This window comes from Sapajus apella, unplaced genomic scaffold, assembly GCF_009761245.1.
Source record: "Sapajus apella isolate SASKATOON/1434 unplaced genomic scaffold, GSC_monkey_1.0 scaffold30, whole genome shotgun sequence".
NCBI lineage: Eukaryota > Metazoa > Chordata > Mammalia > Primates > Cebidae > Sapajus > Sapajus apella.
In genome coordinates, this window is record NW_022436970.1 from 19,504,808 (window position 1) to 19,529,565 (window position 24,758).

At 36.7% G+C, this 24,758-nt stretch overlaps 1 protein-coding gene across 4 annotated transcripts in view; it reads left to right on the forward strand.

The window, feature by feature from the left end:
- Nucleotides 1-20,754, forward strand: part of CUNH18orf63 (chromosome unknown C18orf63 homolog) — a 44,613-nt gene extending 23,859 nt beyond the window's left edge. For all 4 annotated transcript variants that reach the window (XM_032293752.1, XM_032293749.1, XM_032293751.1 and 1 more), the window contains 6 exons: nucleotides 3,145-3,241; nucleotides 3,353-3,438; nucleotides 4,646-4,829; nucleotides 14,551-15,573; nucleotides 15,762-15,851; nucleotides 18,064-20,754. In XM_032293752.1, the coding sequence (XP_032149643.1) occupies nucleotides 3,145-3,241; nucleotides 3,353-3,438; nucleotides 4,646-4,829; nucleotides 14,551-15,573; nucleotides 15,762-15,818 (1,447 nt within the window). In that variant the 3' untranslated portion in view covers nucleotides 15,819-15,851; nucleotides 18,064-20,754. The remainder of the gene's footprint in view (nucleotides 1-3,144; nucleotides 3,242-3,352; nucleotides 3,439-4,645; nucleotides 4,830-14,550; nucleotides 15,574-15,761; nucleotides 15,852-18,063) is intronic.
- The last annotated feature ends 4,004 nt before the right edge of the window (nucleotides 20,755-24,758 follow it).

Consider the following 24,758-nt stretch of genomic DNA (forward strand, 5'->3'; position numbering starts at 1 on the left):
TCAACCCAGAATTTCATATCCAGCCAAACTAAGATTCATAAGTGAAGGAAAAATAAAATTTTTTGTGAACAAGCAAGTACTCAGAGATTTTATCACCACCAGGCCTGCTTTACAAGAGCTTCCGAAAGAAGCACTACACATAGAAAGGAACAACCAGTATCAGCCTTTCCAAAAATACACCAAAAGGTAAAGAGCATCAACATAATGAAGAATCTACATCAACTAATGGGCAAAACAGCTAGCTAGCATCACATGGCAGTATTAAACTCACATATATTATTATTAATCCTAAATTTAAATCAACTAAATGCCCCAATCAAAAGACACAGACAGGCAAATTGTATAAAAAGCCAAAATCTATCTGTATGCTGCATTCAGACCCATCTCACATGCAAGGATACACAAAGACTCAAAACAAAGGGATTGAGGAAGATTTACTAAACAAATGGAGAGCAAAAAATAAAAAGCAGGAGTTGCAATCCTCACCTCTGATAAAATATACTTTAAAGCAACAAAGATCAAAAGAGGCAAAGAAGGACATTACATAATGGTAAAAGGATCAATGCAACAAGAAGAGCTAACGATCCTAAATATATACGCACACAATACAGGAGCACCCAGATACATAAGGCAAGTTCTTAATGACTTATAAAGAGACTTAGACTCCCACACAATAATAGTGGGAGACTTTAACATCACATTGTCAATATTAGACAAATCAGTGAGACAGAAAATTAACAAGGATATTCAGGACTTGAACTCAGACCCAGAACAAGTAAACTTAATAAACATTTATAGAGCTCTCCACCCAAAATCCACAAAACACACATTCTTATCAGTACCACATTACACCTACTCTAAAAATGACTACATAATTGGAAGTAAATCACTCCTCAGTAATTGCATAGCATTTCGCAGGTTTAAACGAAATATTGGTTGGCTGCTCGTTTGTTATTTTCCTCCCTTATTCCTTCCTGTCTCCATTGTTAAGCATATTTATTGGCATAAAAGAGGTTTTCAATACCCATTTTTAGACTGCATTCTAGCCTGGCAATAAAGCAAGACTCCCGTTCTCTCTCCCTCTTTCTCTTCCTCTTTCTTTCTCTCTTTCATTCTTTTTTTCTTTCTTTCCCTCTTTCTTTCTTTTTCTTTTTTTCTCTCTTTTTTCCCAAAAAAAAAAAATATAGAGTATAATTTAATTGTTTGTACCACAAAGGATAAACGTGTGTTTTGTTTTTTTTTTTTTTTTTTTTTGGGACGGAGTTTCACTCTTGTTACCCAGGCTGGAGTGCAATGGTGCAATCTCGGCTCACCGCAACCTCCGTCTCCTGGGTTCAGGCAATTCTCCTGCCTCAGCCTCCTGAGTACCTGGGATTACAGGCACGCGTCACCATGCCCAGCTAATTTTTTGTATTTTTAGTAGAGACGGGGTTTCACCGTGTTGACCAGGATGGTCTCGATCTCTTGACCTCGTGATCCACACGCCTCGGCCTCCCAAAGTGCTGGGATTACAGGCTTGAGCCACTGCGCCCGGCCCAAGGATAAATGTTTGAGGTGATTGATGCCCCATTTACCCTGATGTCATTATTACACATTGTGTGCCTGTATTAAAATATCTCATGTGCTCATGAATATGTATACCTAGTATATACCTTCAAACATTTTTTAAATGTAAATAAAGAACATTTGTGATGCATTTTATGAAAAACAAAATGCTGAACACCACTAATCATCAGGGAAGTGCAAATTCAAGTCACAATGAGAGTTCACCTCATGCCTGTTGAATGGCTATAATCAAAATGACAAAAAATAACAAATACTGGCAAGGATGTGGGGGAAAACAACACTTGCACACTACTGGTGACAATGTAAATTAGTTCAGCCATCATGGAAAACAGTATGGAGGTTCCTCAAAAAATTAGAACTACCTTATGGTCTGGCAATCCCACTACTGGTGATACATACAAAGAAAACTAAATCAGTACCCCCATGTTCATTTCAGCATTATTCATAATAGCCAAGATATGGAATCAACCTAAGTGTCTAGCAACAGATGAACGGATAAAGAAAATGTGGTATATAAACAAATAGAATAGTAGTCACCTTTAAAATAGAAGGAAATCCTGTCATTTGCAACATGGATGAAACTAGAGGATATTATGTTAAATGAAATAAGCCAGGCACAGAAAGAGAGATACTTTACCATCTCACATATTTGTGGACTCTAAAACAATTGAACTCACAGAAACAGAGGTAGAATAGTGCTTACCGGGGGCTGGGTAGGTGGAAGTGAAGGGGTTGATTGGGGAGATGTTGGTCAAAGGATACAAAATTTCAGTTATGTAGGAAGGATAACTTCAAGAGATCTATTGTACAGCATGGTGACTAAAATTAGTAAGAATGGATTAGATTGGTGCAAAAGTAATTTCGGTTTTTGCTATTGAAAGTAATGACAAAAATCGCAATTACTTTTTTTACACACATATTAAAAGTCATTAAGAAGGGGTAAGGTGGCTCACACCTGTAATTGCAGCCCTTTGGGAGGCCAAGGTAAGCAGATCACTTGAGGCCAGGATTGAGACCAGGCTGGCCAGCATGGCAAAACCCTGTCTCTACTAAAAACACAAAAATTTGCTGAGCATAGCGGTGTGCACCTGTAATCCCACCTGGTGGCTAAGGCAGTAGAATCACTTGAACCTGGGAAGCAGAGGTTTCAGTAAGTCGAGATCACACCACTGTACTCTAGCCTGGGCGACAGAGTGAGACTCTGTCTCAAAAAAAAAATAAATAGCACTAAGAGTACAGTTTAAGTGCTCTACCACACACACACACACACACACACACACACACACACACACACACACACGCAAAGTATGTAAGTGCATGTTAATTAGCTTGACTTAGCCATCATAATGTATATATATATTGAAATACAATGTCGTACATGATAAATATATACAATTTTTATTTGTCAGTTAAAACAAAAAGACAGTACAATGTGTTTGAAACTTGAGCAAATGTTTAGTTTATATAGTTAGTGAAATAGTTGTTAAATCTTTTTTGAACACTTTCTAAATCACATAGTTGACTTATTAAACTGTATTTAAGCATTGGCTCATAATGTCTTCCTCTCATTTTTCACAGTATGAAAATGGGACAGATTATAAATATTCTTCATGCCATCCCCCCTGGCTGTCCTTTTCGCTCATATGAAGATTTCCAGAGACACTGGGATGTCCTGGTAAGGAATGGAAATATATGTTACATTAGAAGTTACCTGATTTTTGTTTATTGTAACTTAACCTAAGTTCAGCTTTCTCTAAAATATTTAAATTTTGTGCTTAATTTTTAGTATGGCTATAAACTTCCAGATGATTGTAGAAAACTTAAAATATACTGCAACATCTATTTCAAAATGCTCGGAGAAAGGACCTTCACATATCCTTTACACACCAATTGTTTGAAGCAGATGCTCTCTGCCCACCTTATAATCTAGTTTTGTTTCCGCTCTCATGGTCATCCTTTCCAAACTTCTCTGTGTCTGACTGAAACTATGGTACATTTCCCCCAACTTCTTATCTGCACAAGTGTTTTTGGTGTGCTTAGAATTTCTTTCTATTTTTATTTCAGGATGAGCTTAATAAGGATATTTTCTTTTAACACCACTTCAACAATTTAGAAAACAAAAGTTAGAAAAAAATGTGTACTTAGAAAGTAGAAAGCAATCATGATTCTCCTTAGCCAAGTGCTCCCTCCAGTGGCATTTCAGATACAATTGAAAGGGTTCGATTAAAAGGGTAGGTGGTAAACAAAAGATTTTTTGTAAAACAAGATTTTTCTTTTGAGGAGATTATCTAATTTTATAGGAAAATTTTAGATGATTTGCCTTATGCTTAATTGCACCCCATTGACTTAAGAAAATGTCTTTTTAAACAGTATTTTTAAAATTTTAAATATACATATGAAAAGAGTGTAAGTGCTCAGGCGAAACTCAAATCTTAGTACTGATTTTACCATTTGTGTCTGTATTCTGACCTGCTGGAGTTTAAAAACGAAACAAGAGCCATAGTGTTGTCTTTTTGCATTTTACGTTTCCTAAGCCAAACATTTTAATAGTAAAACTGGGGTTAGCAAAAGTTCATTATTTTCTTTCATAAGATGCCAATGTATTATTCAAAATCTTCGGAATATGTTTCATCAGAAAAAGTAACTGCTTTTCTCGAAACACCACTTTTGTAGCTTGAATACAATCTATATATATTATTTCTCTGTCCTGATTTTTTTCAGTTTTTGGAGGTGCAATCTGTTCATTGTTTATTATAATACTTATTTTGTAATTCGTAAGGGTTATAGTATCTTCCTTAAAAATCTTTTTTGGAATACCGTAATTGCCCTTTCATTTAGAAAGCCATATAATAAGATATTATGAATTCTCTTGATTTGGAGTGTTAGAATAGAAAGAATGAAGATCCCTGTGAGAAAACATGCTTTCAGCTGTGGATGGTATCAGATAAGCAATATAAAAGAGTTAGGATGTATTTATGTGTGCCTTTTTGACATTGCTACTTTAATACTTTTTAAAATTCCATATAAATTTCTGCCTCTTATGTTAAAAAATCAGACATTGTTCTTTAACATTGTTCAGATATCCTCTCAGTTGCATCAGAAGTCAGCCTGTACAGTTCTTTCCAAGAGTAGATTCGGAAGTTGTGTTGAAAAGTTTTCTTTCAGATTTAAAATCTAAACTGCACCATATATGTGGATTTCCAATAAAGATGACAAGTAAACCGTGCTACTACACACAAGAACTAACTAAACCTAGTATACAGGTAAGCGATCTCTTGTCCTATCTAATTCTCCAAGACATATTATCCACCTATTTTACTTGAATCTCTTGCTTTCTGGAGTGGAATACCAAACCCAATGTGAGTAATTCTTTTCTCTCAGTTCAATGTTTCCCTAAACTATTTGTTATTATTATTATTGTATTTAACACGGTACTATAGTAGTAGTTGTTTACTGAAATGTTTCACCCACATCCAGGATATAAATGAGTTGGGTTATTGGAGATTAAAGAGACAGAGTTTTATGAACACTATGTATTTGGAGACATTGTGATGTCAGTACAAGCTCAGTTAAGTGGAAGGTAAGACGCCTGCCCCTCACCAAGTCAGATAAGCTGGGGCTTCTATGCAACCACTTAGAGCTTAAAGTATGATCTCTTCTGTATAAGGAAGACAGGGGGCTAGTGTCTGGCTCCTGTCTGACTTCATTAAGAAATTAATATAATTGGTTGCCTGATAATGGACAAGTTAAAGAAGAAATGGCCATTTGGGGATTGGCCTACACCCCAGAGTTTGTCAGAAAAAAGCGGTTGAAGACTTAACTTGAAATCAGATTCAGGGTTTATATTTTTACTGAGGCTGGAAACTATTGGGGAGGGAAGATATTTCCTACTGAGTTTGTCTCCTCTGCATTTTAAAAATCCATTTTTATGGTAACACATGGCACACATACAGAAAAGTAATACTGTACTGCTTAATGAATGATTATCAAACATCCATGTAACTATTACCCAGATAAAACATAGAATCTTGCCCAGGCATGGTGGCTCACGCCTATAATACCAGCACTTTGGAAGGCTGAGGCAGGCGGATCACCTGAGGTCAGGAGTTTGAGACCAGCCTGACCAATATGGAGAAACCTTGTCGCTACTAAAAATACAAAAAATTAGCCAGGTGTGGTGGTGCATGCCTGTAATCCCAGCTACTCAGAAGGCTGAGGTAGAATTGCTTGAACCTAAGAAGCAGAGGTTGCGGTGAGCTGAGATTGCACCATTGCACTCCAGCCTGGGCAACAGAGGGAGACTCCATCTCAAAAAAAAAAAAAAAAAAAAAAAAAAATAGAACCTTGCCAGGACTTTAGGAGCCTCCTACTTGCATCTTCCTAGTCATAACTCCTTTCCTCCTCCCGAAAGGTGACTACTTCTACGGAAATTATTCCTTTTTTGTTTTTATTAACTAAGTATGTGTCCTTAAACCACATTTCATTTTGCCTGCTTTTGAACTTGATGTAAAATAAATCATAGGGTATGTATTCCTTTGTGCCTGGCTTTTTAGGCTCAGCATCATGTTTGTGATATTCATCCATGTCATTCCACTTAGCTGTAGTCAGTTTACTTTCCTTTATAATGTAGCATTTTATTATATGATTATGCTATAATTTATTCAGAATATTATTGATGAATGTTTGGATTGTTTCTCTTTGGGGCTATTACTAGTAATGCTGTGATGAACATTCTTGTGTATGTCTGCTGGTGCACATGTACATGAAACCTCCAGGAGTAGAATTGGTATGGATAGTTCTAACTTTGCTGGCTACACCAAACTATTTCCCTAACTGATTTGTGCTCCCCTCTGCCCTAAAGCAGTATAGAAGAATTTATGTTGCTTCACATCCTTGCCCGTTTTTGGTATTGTTGGTCTTTTATTTCAGCCATTCTGGTAGGTGTATTTATTACTATGTGTTTTTAATCTGCCTTTTTCTGATTATTAATGAGATTGCATATCTTTTCATATGTGTATTGGCCATTTGGATTTTTTTTTGAAATGCCATTCTTTCATTTTTCTACTGTTACATGTTTTCTGATTGATTTATATGTATTTTTAACATAAGCCAGATACGAATTCTTTATCAGTTATACACAATTATCTTCTTTCATTCTATAAGATACTTTCTCTCCTAATTCTTGGTGTTTTAATAGTGTCTTTGCCAGCAGGTCCTAATTTATAATCAAAATGATCTGTCTTTTTCTTTATGGTTGCTACTGTTTATATCTGGTTTAAAAAATCTTTTTGTACCCCAAAGTCATGAGGTATTTTCCTCTAATATCATCCAATAAAAGCTTGTTTTCCATTCACTTTTAGATCTACAATGCAATTGGAATTTATTTTTGTAATATGATGTGATATAGGGAGTCAGATTTGTTTCTTAATATGGATATCTATTGTCCAAGCAAATAAAATAGACCATTCTTTCCCCAGTACATTTTTCCCAATACTTTTTCTCCCCTCAATACTTTAGAGCACTACCTTTGTCATAAATCCAGTGTCTTTGTGTGTATGGTATTGTTTCAGGCTGCTTTAATCTCTTTCTCTGGTCAGTTTGTTGATCCTAGCACCAATATCATGCTTTTAGAATTATCTTAATTATGTAATCTTAAATTTTATATTTATTATAAATAGTGTTTTAATCTTAAACTTTGTACTATTTTTGAAATTTGATAAAGCATCTTATCTATTGATCTGTGCATTTCCATACACATTTAGTTTCAACTTGTCAACTTCCACATAGACACAGACACAGACACGTGTGCGTGCGCGCGTGCGCACACACACACACACACACACACACACACACACACACACACATACACAGACAGAGACAGAGAGAGCATGTTGGGATTTTGATGGGAATTTCATTGAGTCTTACAATCTATGAATATTGTATATTTCTCCACATATTAAATATATATTCTTTAATTTCTCTCAATAATAGCTTATAATTTTATGCATAGGGAAGTCCATACTTTCTACACCTACATTATTTTAAAATATACTTATTAATTACATGAATTATTTTGAAATGCACTTACTAACTTTCTAAGATATGGGAATGTTCTAGCTATCTTTTTTGGGGGGCATTTCTAGTTCAAATACATTATTGTCAGTTGCTGAGAAGTGTTTTCTAATCTCCCAGTATGATGTAGATTTATCTACTTTTCCTACTTTCAGATTTTGCTTTATGTATTCCGAGACCACAATATTAGATACATGTAAATTTAGAATTGTGAGATGTTTATTTTCCTGATCAGGGGCCAACTCTTCCCACTGTTAGAGAAAAATTGTACAGAAACCTGACAACCTAGACACAAAGGCCTACAGGCAAGGTCATTTCTTTAGAAGGGAGAATGAGTGGACAAATGCCAGTTGACATCTTTAAAATATTATTAAAATTTTATGCAGACATAATATTTTTTAAAGTTGCTGCCAAGTCTGAATCTAAAGAATTTGGAAGAAGATATGTTGTTACATCATGCATGTTTATTGAATATACTTCTGGAGTACTTAAGATTTTCAGCCCATGTCTGTTTTAGAAATAGTGAATCAGAACAATGTGCTTGTTAAAATTTGCTTCATAAATGTAAAATAACATTTAATTGGAAATTATGGTTTTATATTGCTCTTTACAATCAGAGTTTATCCTACTCAATTCTATTGAGTGCCTTCTGCATGCCAGCTGCTTTTATGTGTATTATTTCATTTAATAATTAAAATTGATTTTTAGATAAAGAATTTACTCAATTTTGCAGAAGAGGAGATCAAAGCTCAGAACATCTAAATAATTTTACCAAAGCCACACAGTTAAATGCATTGCAGAATTAGAATTGAAACCCAAGATTCCTAGTTCTATAATTGGAAAAAGTTCATATTTGTAGCTAAGAGCTGAAGCTCCAGAAACAGGCTGCTTGAATTTGAACCTCTTACTAATTGTATAATTTGGGACAAGTTATTTGATGTCCGTGTGCCCAAATTCCTTAGTTGTAAAATGAGGCAAAGGCTAGCAGTGGTAATGATAAAACTTGTCACAGATCGGGTTCTCTAGGAGCAGATTCTGAGGTGGAGTCTAGTGCACGTGATGTTTGTTAGGGACTGCCCTTGGAAGCAATATCTGTGGAAGGCAGGGAGGAAGCAAGATTGGGGAAAGGGAGAAGTCAAAAACAAAGCAGACACTAGATGGCCCTGGCCACCCTTCTGAGGAGCTCTGAGATTAAAATGGCCCATCTGAGTTGTTCTGCCCTGGCCCAAATAGCCAGGCCTTTCTAACCCCTTCTGCATCCATCATTGGATTTGGGCCACCCTGAGACCGGCATATCCTTGGGCATTGGCCCTCTGTAACCAAAGCAATCCCTAATGGGGCTTCTGCTCCGCCAGAGGCAGAGTAAGTCCTTCCTTTGAAGGTGGTCATGTCTTTTGCAGTACTTACTTCATAGTAGTTTTTAGGACTAAATGAGATAATACAGAGAAAAGTTTCTGGTGAGCTCTCAGTAAGTTATTATTACTAGACCACAAACATGTTAACTCTAAGATTCATGCAATGTAAAAGGCATAAATTTAAAATAATGGAAATCAAATTGATCAGACTACTTGATAAAACTCAGCCAAGTTAAAAAAATTAAATTAGGAATGCTTAGTCAAACTTGTATTTTTTAACATATAGAAAATGTCAGAGATACATAATGGAAATTAGCATAATCACCTCTCATGTGCTTCTCATCTAATTCCCCCTTGACACATTTTTGGGTAGGAAGTAAACTGGAGGATTTTAGAACGAATCCCAAATGTAGTGTTTTACCTGTAAAGACTATGGCATACGTTTCTATCTCATTTCAAAATATTTTTACATAACCCCCATGTTATTACTACACCTAAAAGATTTAACATCTCTTAATATCAAGTACTAGTTCATACTGCAGTTTCCCATTTATCTCACACAGACTTATTTTTAGTTTTGTTTAAATCAGAATCCAAAAAGGGGCCCACATAATTTATGTATGTCTCTTAAACCTCTTTATTCTGTAACATCTCAAACTCTCTCCCCTTTTATTTAGGCCACTTATTTGCTAGGAAACTAGATCGTTTTCCCTGGAGACTGTCCCATATTCTGAATTTGACTACTTCCTTGTTGTGTCATGTCACTTAAAGAAAATATTCTTCAAAAACCCATATGTCCTATAAGCCTGTGGTTATATCTAAGCTTGACTGAATTCTGCTTCAACTTGAAGCAAGAAATATACTGAGGTTGTGCAATGCACTGAACCAAATTTCGATCGATAAAACACTTTTGATTAGTCATCTTTGTCATTTCTCAAGTTTCATTTAATTATTACTTTAATATTAGGCTTCTGTGAGATATTCATTCATATCTAAATGTAAGTTCAAGCTTTTATCTTTCTATAATGTTTTGTTAATGTATAAAGTTATATAAGTTGTATATAAATTCTAGAAATTAAACTTTAACCAAGTTACATTTGCCAATGACAGTTAATGAATAAGTGAAGCAGAATGATAATGACATAATAAAGCTTTTTTGTTGTTGTTGGCTTGTGACTTCACAAAGCTGTAGTTTCTTGACTAATAAGTATATTTAAATTCTATGAATTATTTATGATCTCATCTGCTGTTTACATAGTATCTTTTATAATCTTTTTATAAATTTTGCATATAAACCTAGAGGTTTCCCCCTTTGAGCTATTTACTTTATCTTAAAAATGGAAAGAATGGGTAAATAACATATTGACAGGCTAGGCTAGGGAGCAAAAGAAACTTCTGGAAATTATGTTCACCATATGTATATTTCTAAAAGACAGCTGAAGAAGAAATAAAGTGTGAATATAAACATATTTTATACACAACACAGTTATTCTAATACATTTATATATCCAATTACAAATAATTTATTATATTAATCTGCCTGTGAGTTTTCTTTTTTCTCAAGTAGTAGATATGCTATTTAAATGTTACTATAGTTTATAGAATCTAAGGATCCAAACACTGCATGTTCTTTGGTTTTCCATAATTGATTTTAACTTAGTTCTTTAACCCTTTTATCATCAAATGGAAAAAAATTCAATCTGGATACTTCAAGGTGACTCAGCCCCTTATGACAAAATATCTCTTTAAAATAAAAGTGTTCTTCAATCCAATTTAAGAACCTTCTTCTCAGGATAGCATCTGAGCAGGGAAACCTTGCATAGGATTAGGGTAGTGGTGTGTGATGAAGAGCATTGGTATGTTTGCCTAGTATGCTCTATAGCAGGGGTCTCCAACCCCCAGGCCATGGACCTACCAGTCTGTGGCTTGTTAGGAAGCAGGCCATACAGCAGGAGGTAAGTAGTAGGAGAGCAAGGGAGCATTACCGCCTGAGCTCTACCTCCTGTCAGATCAGCAGCAGCATTAGATTCTTATAGGAGCACGAACCTTATCGTGAACTGCATACACAAAAGATCTAGGTTGCATGCTCCTTATTAGAATCTAATGCCTGATGATCTGAGATGGAACAGTTTCATTTCAAAACCATCCCTCCTACCCCATGGAGAAATTGTCTTCCACAAACCAGTCTTTGGTGCCAAAAATGTTGAGAACTACTTCTCTATAGCAAGAGAATGGTGCCCTACATTCTGCTCTCCTATGCTTTAGCTGCTAACTGTGTAACTGAAAATAAAAGATTCATAATTAAGCTTTTCTGCAAAAACAGAAGTGTGGCTTGATCTCACTTATCCTTCCAAATATTTTATGAGTGCATTTGATTGGGTGGTTCTAAATCATGTCCAAACTCTAGCTGCAAAAGATGAATTGTTAGATTTCCAGGCTTTGGTCTAGGTAGGAGCACTAGGAGGAAAGTGGAATGGAGGTTGAACACCAGTCTGTCCTATCCATTTACCCTAACTCCCCTGTACAGGAGGTCTTCAGAAAAACAGCTGCATCCTCTCTCTACTCTCTCTAGAAGTATATCTCCAATCTGTTATGGGTTGAATTGTGTACATACGCTGAACTCCTAACCCCCAGTACCTCAGGATGTGACTTTTTTTGACATAGAGTTACTGCAGATATATTTAAAATGAGGTTATACTATAGTAGGGTGGGCCCCTAATCCAATATGACTAGTGTTCTTACAAAAAGGGGCAATTTGGATACAAATAAACATAGAGGAAGAACACCATGTGAATGTGAAGAGGGCATCTACCAGCCAGAAAAGGAGCCCTGGAACAGATCCTTTCCTCATGGCTCTCTGAAGGATCCAACCCTGCCAACACCTTGGTTTCAGACTTCAAGGCTCTAAAACTAAGATAATATGTTTCTGTTGTTTAGGCCATCCAGTGTGTAGCCCTTTGTACCACATTCCCCTAGCAAACTAATACAAACCCCTTCTTGATGCATGCTTTTTGACTCAGCTGAGCAATGTCAAGGGGCAGTAAGCCAGCAATTCTTGGTTAACTTCTGTATTTCTTCATTCAGGGTCATGAAACTTAGCTAGGATTTCTTTGTGCCCCTTGAAAGTAATGGGCAAATTAAGAAGGATGTGCTATGGTCTGAATGTATTTCTCCAAAATTTAAATGTTGAAACCCTAACTCCTAAGGTGATGATATTAGGAGGTAGGGTCTTTGGGAGGTAATTAGGTCATGGGGGTAGAGCTATGCTAAACAGGATTAGTGTATATATTTAAAAGGTCCAAGAGAGATCTGCCTTGATCTTGGACTTCCCCGCCTCCAAAACTGTTGGATCCTGGACTTTCCAGCCTCCAAAACTGTTGTTTATAAGCTACCCACTTTGTTGTAGCAGCCAAAACAAAATAAGATGGGGTGTCTGATTGCCCTGGTGGCATAGGTAAGCCTCCAACTGGAGTAATCGCCAGATAAGAAATGAATCCTGGTTAGCTATTTTCAGCATCACCCCCAAATCTCAGTATTTTCTTGGGGATTTTCCATTTTTCCCAAGGATAGTCAACATGGAAAGAGTAGTATTGTTCTCCATAATGACTTTATATTATGTCAGCTTAAGTATTATGGAACTAGGTTTCTTGCAGTTTCCTTCTCCACATCTATTTGGCCGTGTGACAATACTCCTCCCATTGAGGTATGGGTCTCTCTTTGCTTGAGTCTGGATGTCCCTATGACAGAGTGATGCAACATACTCTGAGGCTAGGTCTTTAGGAGAAACAGCTTCCACCTGGTCTTTCTGGACAACCCCATCTGGGAGAGATCCTCAGCACAGGAAGAGACTGCCTGTCAGCATTCCAGCCAACAGCTAGCATCACCCATCACATGTAAAAGAGGAAGGGAGTCCAAGGTGACTCCAGCTGCAGAGTATCTAACCACACAGCATGAGAGATGCCAAGCTAAGCCAAGCCAGTCCCCAGAATAGTGAGAGATGATAACATAATTATTACTGGTTTTAAGCAACTAAATTTTGGTATGATTTGTTATACCTAATAGATAATTGGATTAATCTGCTTGTGCCTATTTACAACTCTGATTTCCCAAAACTTTCCTATTCTCTTCTCAACCTCATTCAACAATAGAACCTCCAGTAGTGAAGAGGAAAACCAATCATTCAAGTTTGCATATTATTCCTAGCAGTTTAAAAATGTTTATTTCAAGCTGTGAACCTGTGTTTTCATGGGGACAGTGAGAAAATAAGTTGGTTTTCAGTGTTTCAGATTATTGCCACCTATCACTCTTTTATAGACAACAGGACTCAACAGATATGTACTTTCAAAGACAATACTATCTGCCAACAGATGAGTGGATAAAATATGCTCTATACATACAGTGGAATAGTTAGTCATGAAAAGGAGTAAGTCTTGCACTTGCTGTAACATACATGAACCCTGAAAACATTATGCTAAGTGAAATAAGCGAGACACAAAAAGACAAATATTGTATGATTCCATTTACATGTGGTACCTAGAATGGGCAAATTCATACAATAGAAAGTGAAATAGAGGTTACCAGGGACTGGAAGGAAAAGGAAACAGGAAATCACTATTACAGAGTACAAAGTTTCTGTTTGGAATGAAAAAAAATGTGGAAACAGATAATGTTGATGGTTATATAACACTACTTATAAATGGTTAAAGTGGTAAATTTTATATTATTTATGTGTATGTATATGTATATACACAGTTGTTCTTTAAAAGACTGTAAACACTTGGCTTTTTTTTAACGTATCTGACAAATTTGACAAATACTTGCTGAATTGCTATCAGGTACCAGGCATTGTGGTAGGCAGTGAAAAAATAAACATGATTAAGACACAGATAGCGCCTTCCCTGTAGTCAAAATCCCATTTATTCCTAAAGGCCTAGTGTAGATGCAGCCACCTCTTCATTAAATTCTTTCAACAAGGATTTTTTAGTAACTGTGAAGGACATAAGAGTAAATAAATCATGGTTCTTACCCTCAAAGACTCTAGTACCTACTTAGGAAGATGGAACATGTGCACTAAAAGATAAGAGAGCTTACCTTGTACTATTTTTCTTGACAAATATTATTTAATTGATAGCAGATCCTTGGAGAGTTGACAGGAAAACAGTCACTTTATGGTAGATTGATGGGTGGGAGAAGGTGGGACTTTGAGTACATAAAGGAGGTCATACCTTGTTCAGTGAGCAAGACAGCAGCATGAGCATGTTTGGAGGACAATGGGTAGCTGTATGGATGGTTTTTATAGTAGATTTATATGAAATGTAGAATGTACTTTTATCTTTAGATGGTATCTAAAGGGGGATACAAGCCATAAGAAATGTATACATTTCCGTTAAAAGGCTCATTTTTATTTTGTTTTTCTTTACCTTTCTGTATATCATAGTGTTGCTTTATATTCTCATTTGGTTGATATTTTATATTATATGCAGTTAAGTATATACAGTTAAGTTTCCATTAAGGGCATTATTAACATTTTTAAATTTTTTAAATCTCATTCTTTCAGGAAAACAAAGTCAAGCCACCAAATTTGACCACTAAAAAAATGTTCAGGGCATCTCTGACTCAAGCCACTTCCATAAAACCTGCCTGTGCTCAAAGTCTTCTACCATGTTCAATAGCAGTGGACCACAAGGTGGCGCTTTCAGTCAGCCTGCCAACATCAGGCATTTTCTCACCTTTGCATCTCCAGCCAGAGTCTGTTCAGGGTAGAAAGAAATCCCTGCCTAACAGGGCTCCACAAGTACATTTGGAAGTATTAATGCCCAACAGAGGAAATACTGAAGTTCAACACACAAATCTTAGCTCCCAAAGTAATATCACTTCCAAATTTGTACCAGTTTTCAAAAATAAATTGTTACAAATGAACAAAAATACCTCAGTACTTAGCAGCCCAAAAAGAAAACAGCATATTGTGACACAATCTAACTTGTTTTCACTCAAAACTAGTATGATCCAGCATGATAAACTCAATTTAGGTCCAGCTATTAAAAAAAGATCTAATAGTAACATTCAGATGCAGGCTGCTAGCAATTTAAATCAGGAGAATTCCAGACCTCTGCAAGAAAAAAAAATTAAGTCCTGTGAAAATATGACAGAATTTTCCTCTTCTAATCGAAAATCGACTGTAAGCTTAAACAAAAGTAAGCAACTATCTAATAGTGCAGTATTTCTGATGTCAAATAACAATTTAGGGATGATAAAAAGTGCTGTTGACTTCCAAATGAATGGAAAAGAAAATTTAACAGACAAACATATAACACAAATGTTAGGGAAAAGCCATGGGTCACTAAAACTGAAAAGACAACCACACATTTTTGAATCAGCTGGAGAAACAGAAGATCCCCGACTGCTACAGCAGCAATCAGAAAATCAAGCTAAAGAAGTTGGTACAAGTGACCACACACTGATAGTAAGCAAAATAACCCATAGGTCTAAGAGAAAATTATGTCCAGAGTCTTCCAAAACTTCAAAGAAGCATCGTTCCATTACTGTGCACTATGACCAATCCAGTTCTTCTAAGAAGCAGGTAAAAATAAAATTAATCTGACACTATTTATCATATGCTAGACCTTTAAAACCCCTAAATAAGGATTTAAATGGTTTCCCCAAGATCATCTAGAGCCATCTAATTAATAAACAGAATATCTACCCTAGGGCAACTGTACGTATACGCAGTTAATTTGTAACAAAATGTAATTCTTCAATCTAATACAGATACTTCACTCAGATAAGTCAAAACCTAAGAAATCTCTCATCATTCCTAATGCTTAGAACATGGACCTGAAAGAAGAAAATGTCTACCAGGTAACAGATATCTTTTGTGTTTACATTATCTGAATTAGGAGGGCCAAATTTAGGGGTTTCTACCCTCTTGGTGAGAAGGAGCTACTTTTAAATTCTTTGAAACACTAAAATCAGCAAAGAAATAGGACATGGTGGGAACAGTACACCCCTTGAATAAGAACTGTACACAGCAGCTGTTTTGTAATGACTCTGAAGAGGGACAGGTGCAAGTGGTCCTCTGTGGGCCTCCTCCCACTCTGTTTTGGGGATCCTTGCAGACTAAATCACTCACACAGCAGCAGCAGACTATCTTAAGACAGAAGATTTGGACAGCTAACTTTTTGGGATACCTACCCAAGCTAATAAACCTGAAATGATGTTTCAAAGGTAAATTATTTAGTTAAAATTTACTCCAAAAGTGCTACAGTTGACTACGTTTAAACTTGATATTCAGTTGATAACACTGAGTTCATGGCACTGAATTTACAAAATAATACATCTGGAAATTACATTTCATTTTGTTCTGCCATCTGTTCTAAGAACAAACATATTACTAAAATACCCACAAGTTATTTTTTACATAGAACTATTGGAATACTTTCAATTCAGATTCTTTAAGAATCAACCAGAAAACATTTTCTTTTCCAACTGTTATTTCTTCCTATAACTAATAGAATTTTCAACCTGATTTTAATTAACTAAAAGGTATTTCAGTTTGTTCCTGTATACACTATGATGTTGTATTTTATGTACATTTTGACATCTTAACATTTTAATGCACTCAGTAGGTGGTTGAGGAAAAAATGCAGGTGCCTTGAAGATGTTACTTGCATTTTAGCAAACTGACACAAGAACAGAAAATCAACACCACATGTTCTCACTCATAGGCAGGTGTTGAACAATGAGAACACATGGACACAGGGAGGGAAGCATCACACACTGGGGTCTGTTGGGGTGTAATAGGGAAGGGACAACATGGGGTAGGGAGGTTGGAGAGGAATAACATGGGGAGAAATGCTAGGTATAGGTGATGGGGGCATGGAGGCAGCAAACCACATTGCCATGTATGCACCTATGCAACAATCCTGCAAGTTCTGCACATGTACCCCAGAACCTAAAGTGCAATAAAATTTAAAAATAAAGAAATGAAATCTATTCTAGGTTTCAGACTGTTTTAGAGGTATAGCACTTTCTCACTTTGAACTACTTAAGTCCTCACACAATTTTAAAAATTAAAAAGTCATCCAGGAGTGGGGGCTTACACTTGTAATTCAAACACTTTGGGAGGCTGAGGCGGGTGGATTGCTTGAACTCAGGCGTTCCAGAGCAGCCTGGGTAACATGGGTGAGACCTTGTCTCTGCAAAAAATATAAAAAAGTAGGGCTGGGCGTGGTGGCTCACACCTGTAATTCCAGCACTTTGGGAGGTCGAGTTGGGTGATTCACCTGAGGTCAGGAGTTTGAGAGCAGCCTGGGCAACATGGTGAAACCTCGTCTCTACTAAAAATACTAAAAATTAGCCGGGCGTGGTGGCAGGCGCCTGTAATCTCAGCTACTTGGGAGGCTGAGGCAGGGGAATCGCTTGAACCCAGGAAGCAGAGTTTGCACCATTGCACTCCTGCCTGGGTGACAGAGTGAGACTCTGTCCCCCTCCCCCCAGAAAAATTAGCTGAGCATGGTGGTATGTGCCTGTAGTCCCAGCTACTTGGGGGGCTGAGGTGGAAGAATTGCTTGAGTCTGGGAGGTGGAGGTTACAATGAGCTGTGTTTGTCACTGCACTCCAGCCTGAATGACAAAGTGAGACCCTGTCTCAAAATAAGCATTAAATTAAATTTTAAAAATTATTTCATCAGGTAGAAGGAGTAACATAATGAGAAAATTTTTAATATTTCTTTAAATTTATGGGGTACAAGTGCAATTTTGTTACATCGATGTATTACAGTGGTAAAGCCAGGGCTTTTAGTGTATTCATCATTGGAATAATATACATTGTACTCAATTAAGTAGTTTGTCATCATTTACCCCCTCCCACCCCATACTCTTCTGAGTATTGTCCATCATCCTGCACTCTGTGTCCATGTATATACATTATTTAGCTCCCACTTGCAGGAATCATTATAGAAAATAATTTCCCCCAAATAGAAACTTGATACATACTCCTGTAAAAACCTTGAGTAGTACAGAGCAGTTTCAAGAAAAAAGTTTTTTAAAAAATCTGTAATTTCTCTTTACAGAGATGACCATTCTGAACATACAATGAACACTCTTCCAGAAGTCTCTCACACTCCTGTGACCATGAAATCAGCTCTGCATACTACTGTGGAACCTCCTTTTTCCCTCAACAGTTTCTTTTTAATGTTTGCGTAGCATTTTGTTATATGTGGGTGTACTGTATTTACTGGTCGCTACTGATTGACACTTCAGTTGTTCCCAGTTGTTCACTATTACAACAATGTCATCTAAATAGTCTCATGCAGATCTTTGCAAAACATCCAATGATCTTATACAGTAATTTTGATAGTTGAAAATATCTTTATTTTGCCCTTACTATTATTGAAATTTGAATTTATCATTTTTATTGTCAAAATTTTCAAACCACCTAAAGCACAGATAAGAGTATGAAGAATCTCTAAGTACCTATTGCACAGATCTACCAGTTTTTAATATTTTGTCACTATTTCATCTGTTCCTCACAGACATGCTCTTTTTTGCTGTAATCTTTTAAAGCAAATTCAAGACATCATATAATTTTACTCATAAACACTAAAATATATATTTCTAACATAAGATATAGTATATTTTTTCAGGAAACAAGAATGTATATATATATTACATTTTGGGGATCTCTACTATATCTCTGCAGGCTCGCTAAATTTCACTTTTGTTTTTACATACAAACTAACAGGAAGCCCTGAATAAATGTAAAACCTATTTCTCAACAAACTAGAGTCTTTATTGGGGTGGAGATTTCTGTTTTCACTAATGCTCATTAGCATCTTCTGTGTGCCAGGCAGTGGGGAAAACAGTGTCCACTCCAGAAATGGATGAGAGAGCCATGGCCTGAGCCCTGAGGGCTGATGGTCTAGTCTCAATCAAATTCATTCTGGGTTCCTGGCACAGACTTAGGAATATGTATGTATGAAGCACATGTCCAGAATGACCTTCTGCTCCATATTACAAATAAATTAACATTTGAAAAAACAGAGAAATAGAAATGCAGCTTCTCAGTCAATATTATTCTGGCTTTCAAACATTTTAGATTTTTAATGTACAAAATATTTGTTGCAATATATTTAAAAGAAACAAAAAATCTTCATTGGACATTCCACTGAAACAATTATTATATAAAAATAGCCAGTAGAGATCCAAGTATAAGTAACTCTGATCTTGTAAATGTGATTTATTGTTTCCACCATTTCACTAAACCATTGCAATTAAAAGCAAAAATAAACACAAAGTCTCCTTCAAACAGTAAATGTGACTCCTCCTCCTGAAACTGTGTTTAGTTAATTAATTTGCTATATACCTTTAAGCATTCTGTTTTCCAGAATTATCTCTATTTCCCAATTATTTTACCATTTTCATAAGGATACACATTTTGTCTGAAGCCCATTTTTGAGTATGGTTTTCTCATTCTCAAGTTTGCATTATAGATATCTAGTAGACTGCTATAAAGAGTGGTATGTCACTTTGTGAGGCTGTGGTGAAAATAACATTGGTAAATATGCATATTTGATGAGCACAGTCATCCAAGGCATGTAGTCATTCCTGAAGCCAGCCTTCCCCACTGTTCCACATACTCACAGGCTGCCTTCCTGCTACTGCCCACTCACTATGCCTCAGGTAATGGAGACGTACTTTATTATTACACTGAGCAAAATAATGAAAACCATACATCCACTGCTGAAGTAGTATGTAGCATCTTCCAGTTCTTTATGTAAGTCATCTTGGTAGTCCCCTCCTATATTCCATTACTGTCTAAAATTTAGAATATATAGTATAGTACTTCAGTTAGATCAATGTTAACCTACATAGCAAAACCTGCCATGTTAATATTAGCCTATTTTTTGTTCAAAGTAGGTTTTATTTTTATCTTACGATATTTATCCTAATGAAAGTTATAAAAATATATGCATATATGTATACATATGTGTGTGATTTAATATGGATTTTTGATTCATATTTTATGTTCCAAGAAGAGGGTCTAGGTAAAATTTCTGTGTTCAAAATCACCAGAGAAATCAATTAAGATTTTGATTCATTTTAAACACTGCAATTTTTGAAAGCCAAAATAATTCCAAATCTAATTAGGGGGAGCTACATTTTACTTCTTTGTGTAAACTTTTGGTGATCTATATTCAGTGTAGACCGCCCTCCCACCATAAATTATTCTTATGTTACAATTGTACATTAATTTTAGAATGATTTTAATTTTAAAACCATAAGTAAATAATTTTATGTTTGCCTATGTCCAGGAGCTTAAGAAATCAGCCATTACTTTAAAAAACCTATGGCAACGTCAAAATTAATGCCAAGAATCATATTTCTAGGAAGCAAAAGTGCTTTTCTTATATATTAGGTTTCATAGTATTGGTTGCCTACTATATTTGTTTTTATTTCTATTATATATCATAATTATACATTTTTATTTTATTTGCATTTGTAAAAAAATGTGGACTTGTTAAGGATGAGCTTTTATTTGACTAACCAGTTGACCAATTTTTGCTCTGTTTTCAAATTGCATATGATGGGCTATTACATGGAAACTGCTAATATAAGGTGTATTTATTGATAAGATTGGTCGGTATTTACAAATATTTAAGAATGTCATGGTCCTTATGTTTTGATGCTTAAAATGTTCATGTTGTTGAACCCTACATAATGTCTTATTCCAAATTAAAAATAATAAAGGTATTTCTAATAGATGTAGTTTTCATATGTCAGAGTGACTCTGTATGGGAATGGAAAGGGTTAGATAAACTACAAATTTCTTTCCCTCTGTGGTTCCATTTCTTCACATGCATTTGATGCTGGACTCACGTAAACTACCTTAGGTCCTTAACACTTCATAGAACTTTTATTCTCAAAAGTCCTTCTTTCTTTCATGTGACAGATATTTTCATTTGACAGATATTTCATTTGACAGTATTTGCTATGTGCAACCATTATTGTAGATACTTGCAGTATATCAGTGAATACTGACATTACATTCTAGCAGGGAGACACAGATGATAAGGATAAGTAAGTAAATTATATAATGCAATAAAAAATGGCAAGTACAGTGGAAAAAAACAGAACATGGTAAGGGAAATAGTAAGGGTAGGCTTCCTTGAGCAGAGACTTGAACAAGGAGAGCAAGTTGGCCACATGGAGTTGTCCTCTCAAGGACGTGCTTTTTAGGCATAAGGAACAACCTGTGTGTTGGCAAAATATTTCAGGGGGAGCCCAGGTTAGAGTAAAAGGAGCAGAAAGGAGGAATTGCTTTACCCTGACTGAAATGGGGTGGAGGCCAGAAAAGTGAAGTGATCTGACTAGGTTTCAACAGGACCCTTCTGACTGCTGTGTTGTGAATAGACTTGGGGTGAGGGGGAGGGGTGAGAAGAAACAGGGACCCCAGTTAAGAATCCAAGAAACAGATGGCAGTGATGGCTTGCACCACTACGGTAGCGGTGGAAGGTATGAGCAGTGGGGATTCTGAAGGTAGAGCCCACTGGCCCGGGGATTTAAGAGAAAGAGGTGTCTAAGATGGCACCAAGATTGCTGGCTCACTTGGAAGCATGGGGTTATCATGAACGGAAAGGAGAGAGTGGGTTTTGGAGTAAGAAGACTGAGAATTGACCAAGGGATTTCACACATGGGGGCCATTGTTATCCTTAGGAGCAGTTTCCGTGGAATGGATCTAAGAGAGAAGGGAGGCTGGAATTGGAAATCCCAAGAACAGACAGCTCCTTTGAGAAGAGTCATCAGTAGACTTTTCTAAATCCTTTTTTTCGTTTTCTCCTAAATTGTTTTTTGGATTATCCCCCTCTTTAAGTGCTGTTCTCCCATGGCCTCTATAATCTTAACATTTCTGGATGCATTTTTCCAGTTTCCTTTACCAACTGGCATTAAGTACCCCAGGGACCCTGAAGGAAGAACACATTTGGGTCACCAGAGAAATGGGAAGAAGGCCATTCCAAAGACTATAATGAGCAGAGGCATGAAGATGCATGTGTGCTTAGGGAGCAGTGGATGCCGATTCTGGTGTGGTTAGCATGAGCTTCACGTGGGGACCAGAATGACTGCAGATGAAACGGGAAGGTTGTCCCAGGCCAAGGCCATGAAGTCATCCAGAGGCTTTCAGAAAACAAATTCAGAGCGCAGAGATGGAAAATCAGACTCCAGGGACAGACCCAGAAATGGCAGCTCCTGGAAAGCTGAGAGCACTATGTGCCACAGAGGTGGAGTCAGAGATGAAGCTGCACTTTCAAGCTTGAGCTGCTGCAAGGAGAGTGTTGCTTTTTAAAAACAGAAGATGAAGGCATGGTAGGAAACAACGTGAGCAGATAGACGTCTGGTTTATGTGTTACAAACTGGGTTGGTGGCATTAGTGGAAGACCCTGGTAAAGATAACCAATCGATAATGAGACTGAATCTCAAGAACTGACAGCATTTGGGAGTCATCCACGTAGACATGTCAGCGGGATGTGTGTGTGTGAGTGCATGCAGTGAAGCCAACTGATGCTGGAGGAGTGGGTGGGGGAAGGAGGATGGAGACAGTCCGGCTCTGGTCAGAATGCAGAGGTTAGGTCAGGGAGGCTGGGGAGAAGGGAGTGTCAGGAGCTCACAATGTCAAGTACGGTGAAAAGTCCAGGAAAAGGACCTGAAAAGAGATGAGGGGACTTAGTGTCTGAGGGGGTTCGAATGGCCACCACAATCCAAACACATGTCCTGAAGATGTGAGGGGTGGTCAGGCCTGGAGGACACAAGGGCCCGAGGCCTCTGTGAGAAGCTCGGCTGTGAGGGAACACAAAGAAAGATCAAAGGTAGCACAAACAAAGAAGCAAATGGGTAGACACTTAAACTAAGGCAGGAAATTCAAAAGTACCTAGTGAGAATATAAAAATAGAATTTTTTCATTTTAACCTTTTCCCCTATGATTTTTTAAATCTGGGGAACCTGCTACCATTTAGTATTAACAGAAGAAAACTCATAGTCATCTTAGTTTATTGAAGAGTAATATGACTGAATCTTTCAATATTACATGTATTTTTACTCCTGTTTTCTGCAGTAACATTTTTTCTAATTTCCATAAAAAATAAAATGCATTAATGTTGCATTTCACAAAGATCATCCTGACTACCAATATATATTCGGTATATTATGAAATTCCTGAATTTAAAAATATTCAAGAAATGTTTTGCTATTTGCATTCAAAGATTATATATTATTCACCTTGATACTATGATATATATTATGTAGAGTATACACACAATATTTTAAATTTTATTCCACTAGCTTCTTTCCAAAGTATCGAAAGGAATTATTTCTAGTTGACAGCCTGTATTCCTATTAAGAAGTATAAATCTGCAATCATCCTCAAGGAGAAAATTGGCAAAACATAATTGGTTCTGTGGTTTATTCTGTATATACTTTACCACTAAAATAATTTTGAAATATTCAAATCTCTGAAGTACGTGAGTTAAGCTACCTTAAAATAAAATCCCGAGTCATTACTTACAGGGACTATATATCGGTATAGTCATTTTGCTAAAATGAATAATATAATGGAATTTTATAAACAAACTGTTTAAACCATTACGTAGTCTTATTTTTTTTAATTATCCTGATAACTCACAGAACCATAAAGTTTTATTTCTGAGAATAAAAATTTTATATAAATTTTTAAATTCATTTCTAGCTCTGCTGCTTACCAATACTGCCATACTGAAATAAGCCTATTAAGCAATATAGAAATATATTAAGCAAAGAAAGCCTCACTACCTTCTTTTCCTCTTTAGTTCTAAACTCCTGTTTTGGTATGAAGCAGAATTTGAAAACTAATAGCTTTCTGCTTGGGCCAATGGCAGCCTGGGTTATTCAAATTCACCTCTCATGGGCAATGGCCCATCATGCTGGATTTTTTAAAGTTTATAGAAACATCAAAGAACCAAAATAATATAAGGAATTACCTGTCTAAAACCAGAAATGTAAGCAGGAACCAAAATGAACTTTGCTCTGAAAAGATGTGATGACCCAGATTTGAAGCTGAGCTGCAGTTTTGATGAACGGAGGAGTCGGCGGAATAGAAATAAAGAAGTCCAGGGCCCGCCAAAGCGGGGCATCTCCCCAGCACTGCCCACAAATCCCTGCCACACACACATTTTGCTGTGTCCCTGCATGGCTATGCCCTCAGGGTGAAGCTAAGCCACAGTCACCAGCTCTACTCCCACCCGCAGGGCACCACAGAGGTCTATTGCCTCAGTGCTGAGTAAAGTAGGGGAAGAGCATACCTGAAAAGGACCCCCACCATCCCTGGTGGATTTCAGCCTACACTCATATCGCCAGCATGATCCAGGAAACCTCAAACCAAGAATTTAGTTTAAAATAACAACAGAAATATCAAAAACTTTAGAGAGAAAAAATGAAACTTTACTGAGTGCCATTAAAGGGAATCAAAATAAATGGAGAACTTTGTTATATTCATAGATTAGCCTTGGAGATGTGGATATAACTCATCCCAGAGATGAGAGTGAGCAAGGACGCCTTTATTAGCAAACAGGTGGCCGTGGCCAGGTGTAGTGGCTCACGCCTGTAATCCAAGCACTTTGGAGGCCAAGGCGGGAGGATCACCTGAGGTCAGGAGTTCAAGACCAGCCTGACCAACATGGTGAAACCCTGTCTTTAAAAAAATAAAAAATAAATAAAATATTAAAAAATAAAACAGGTA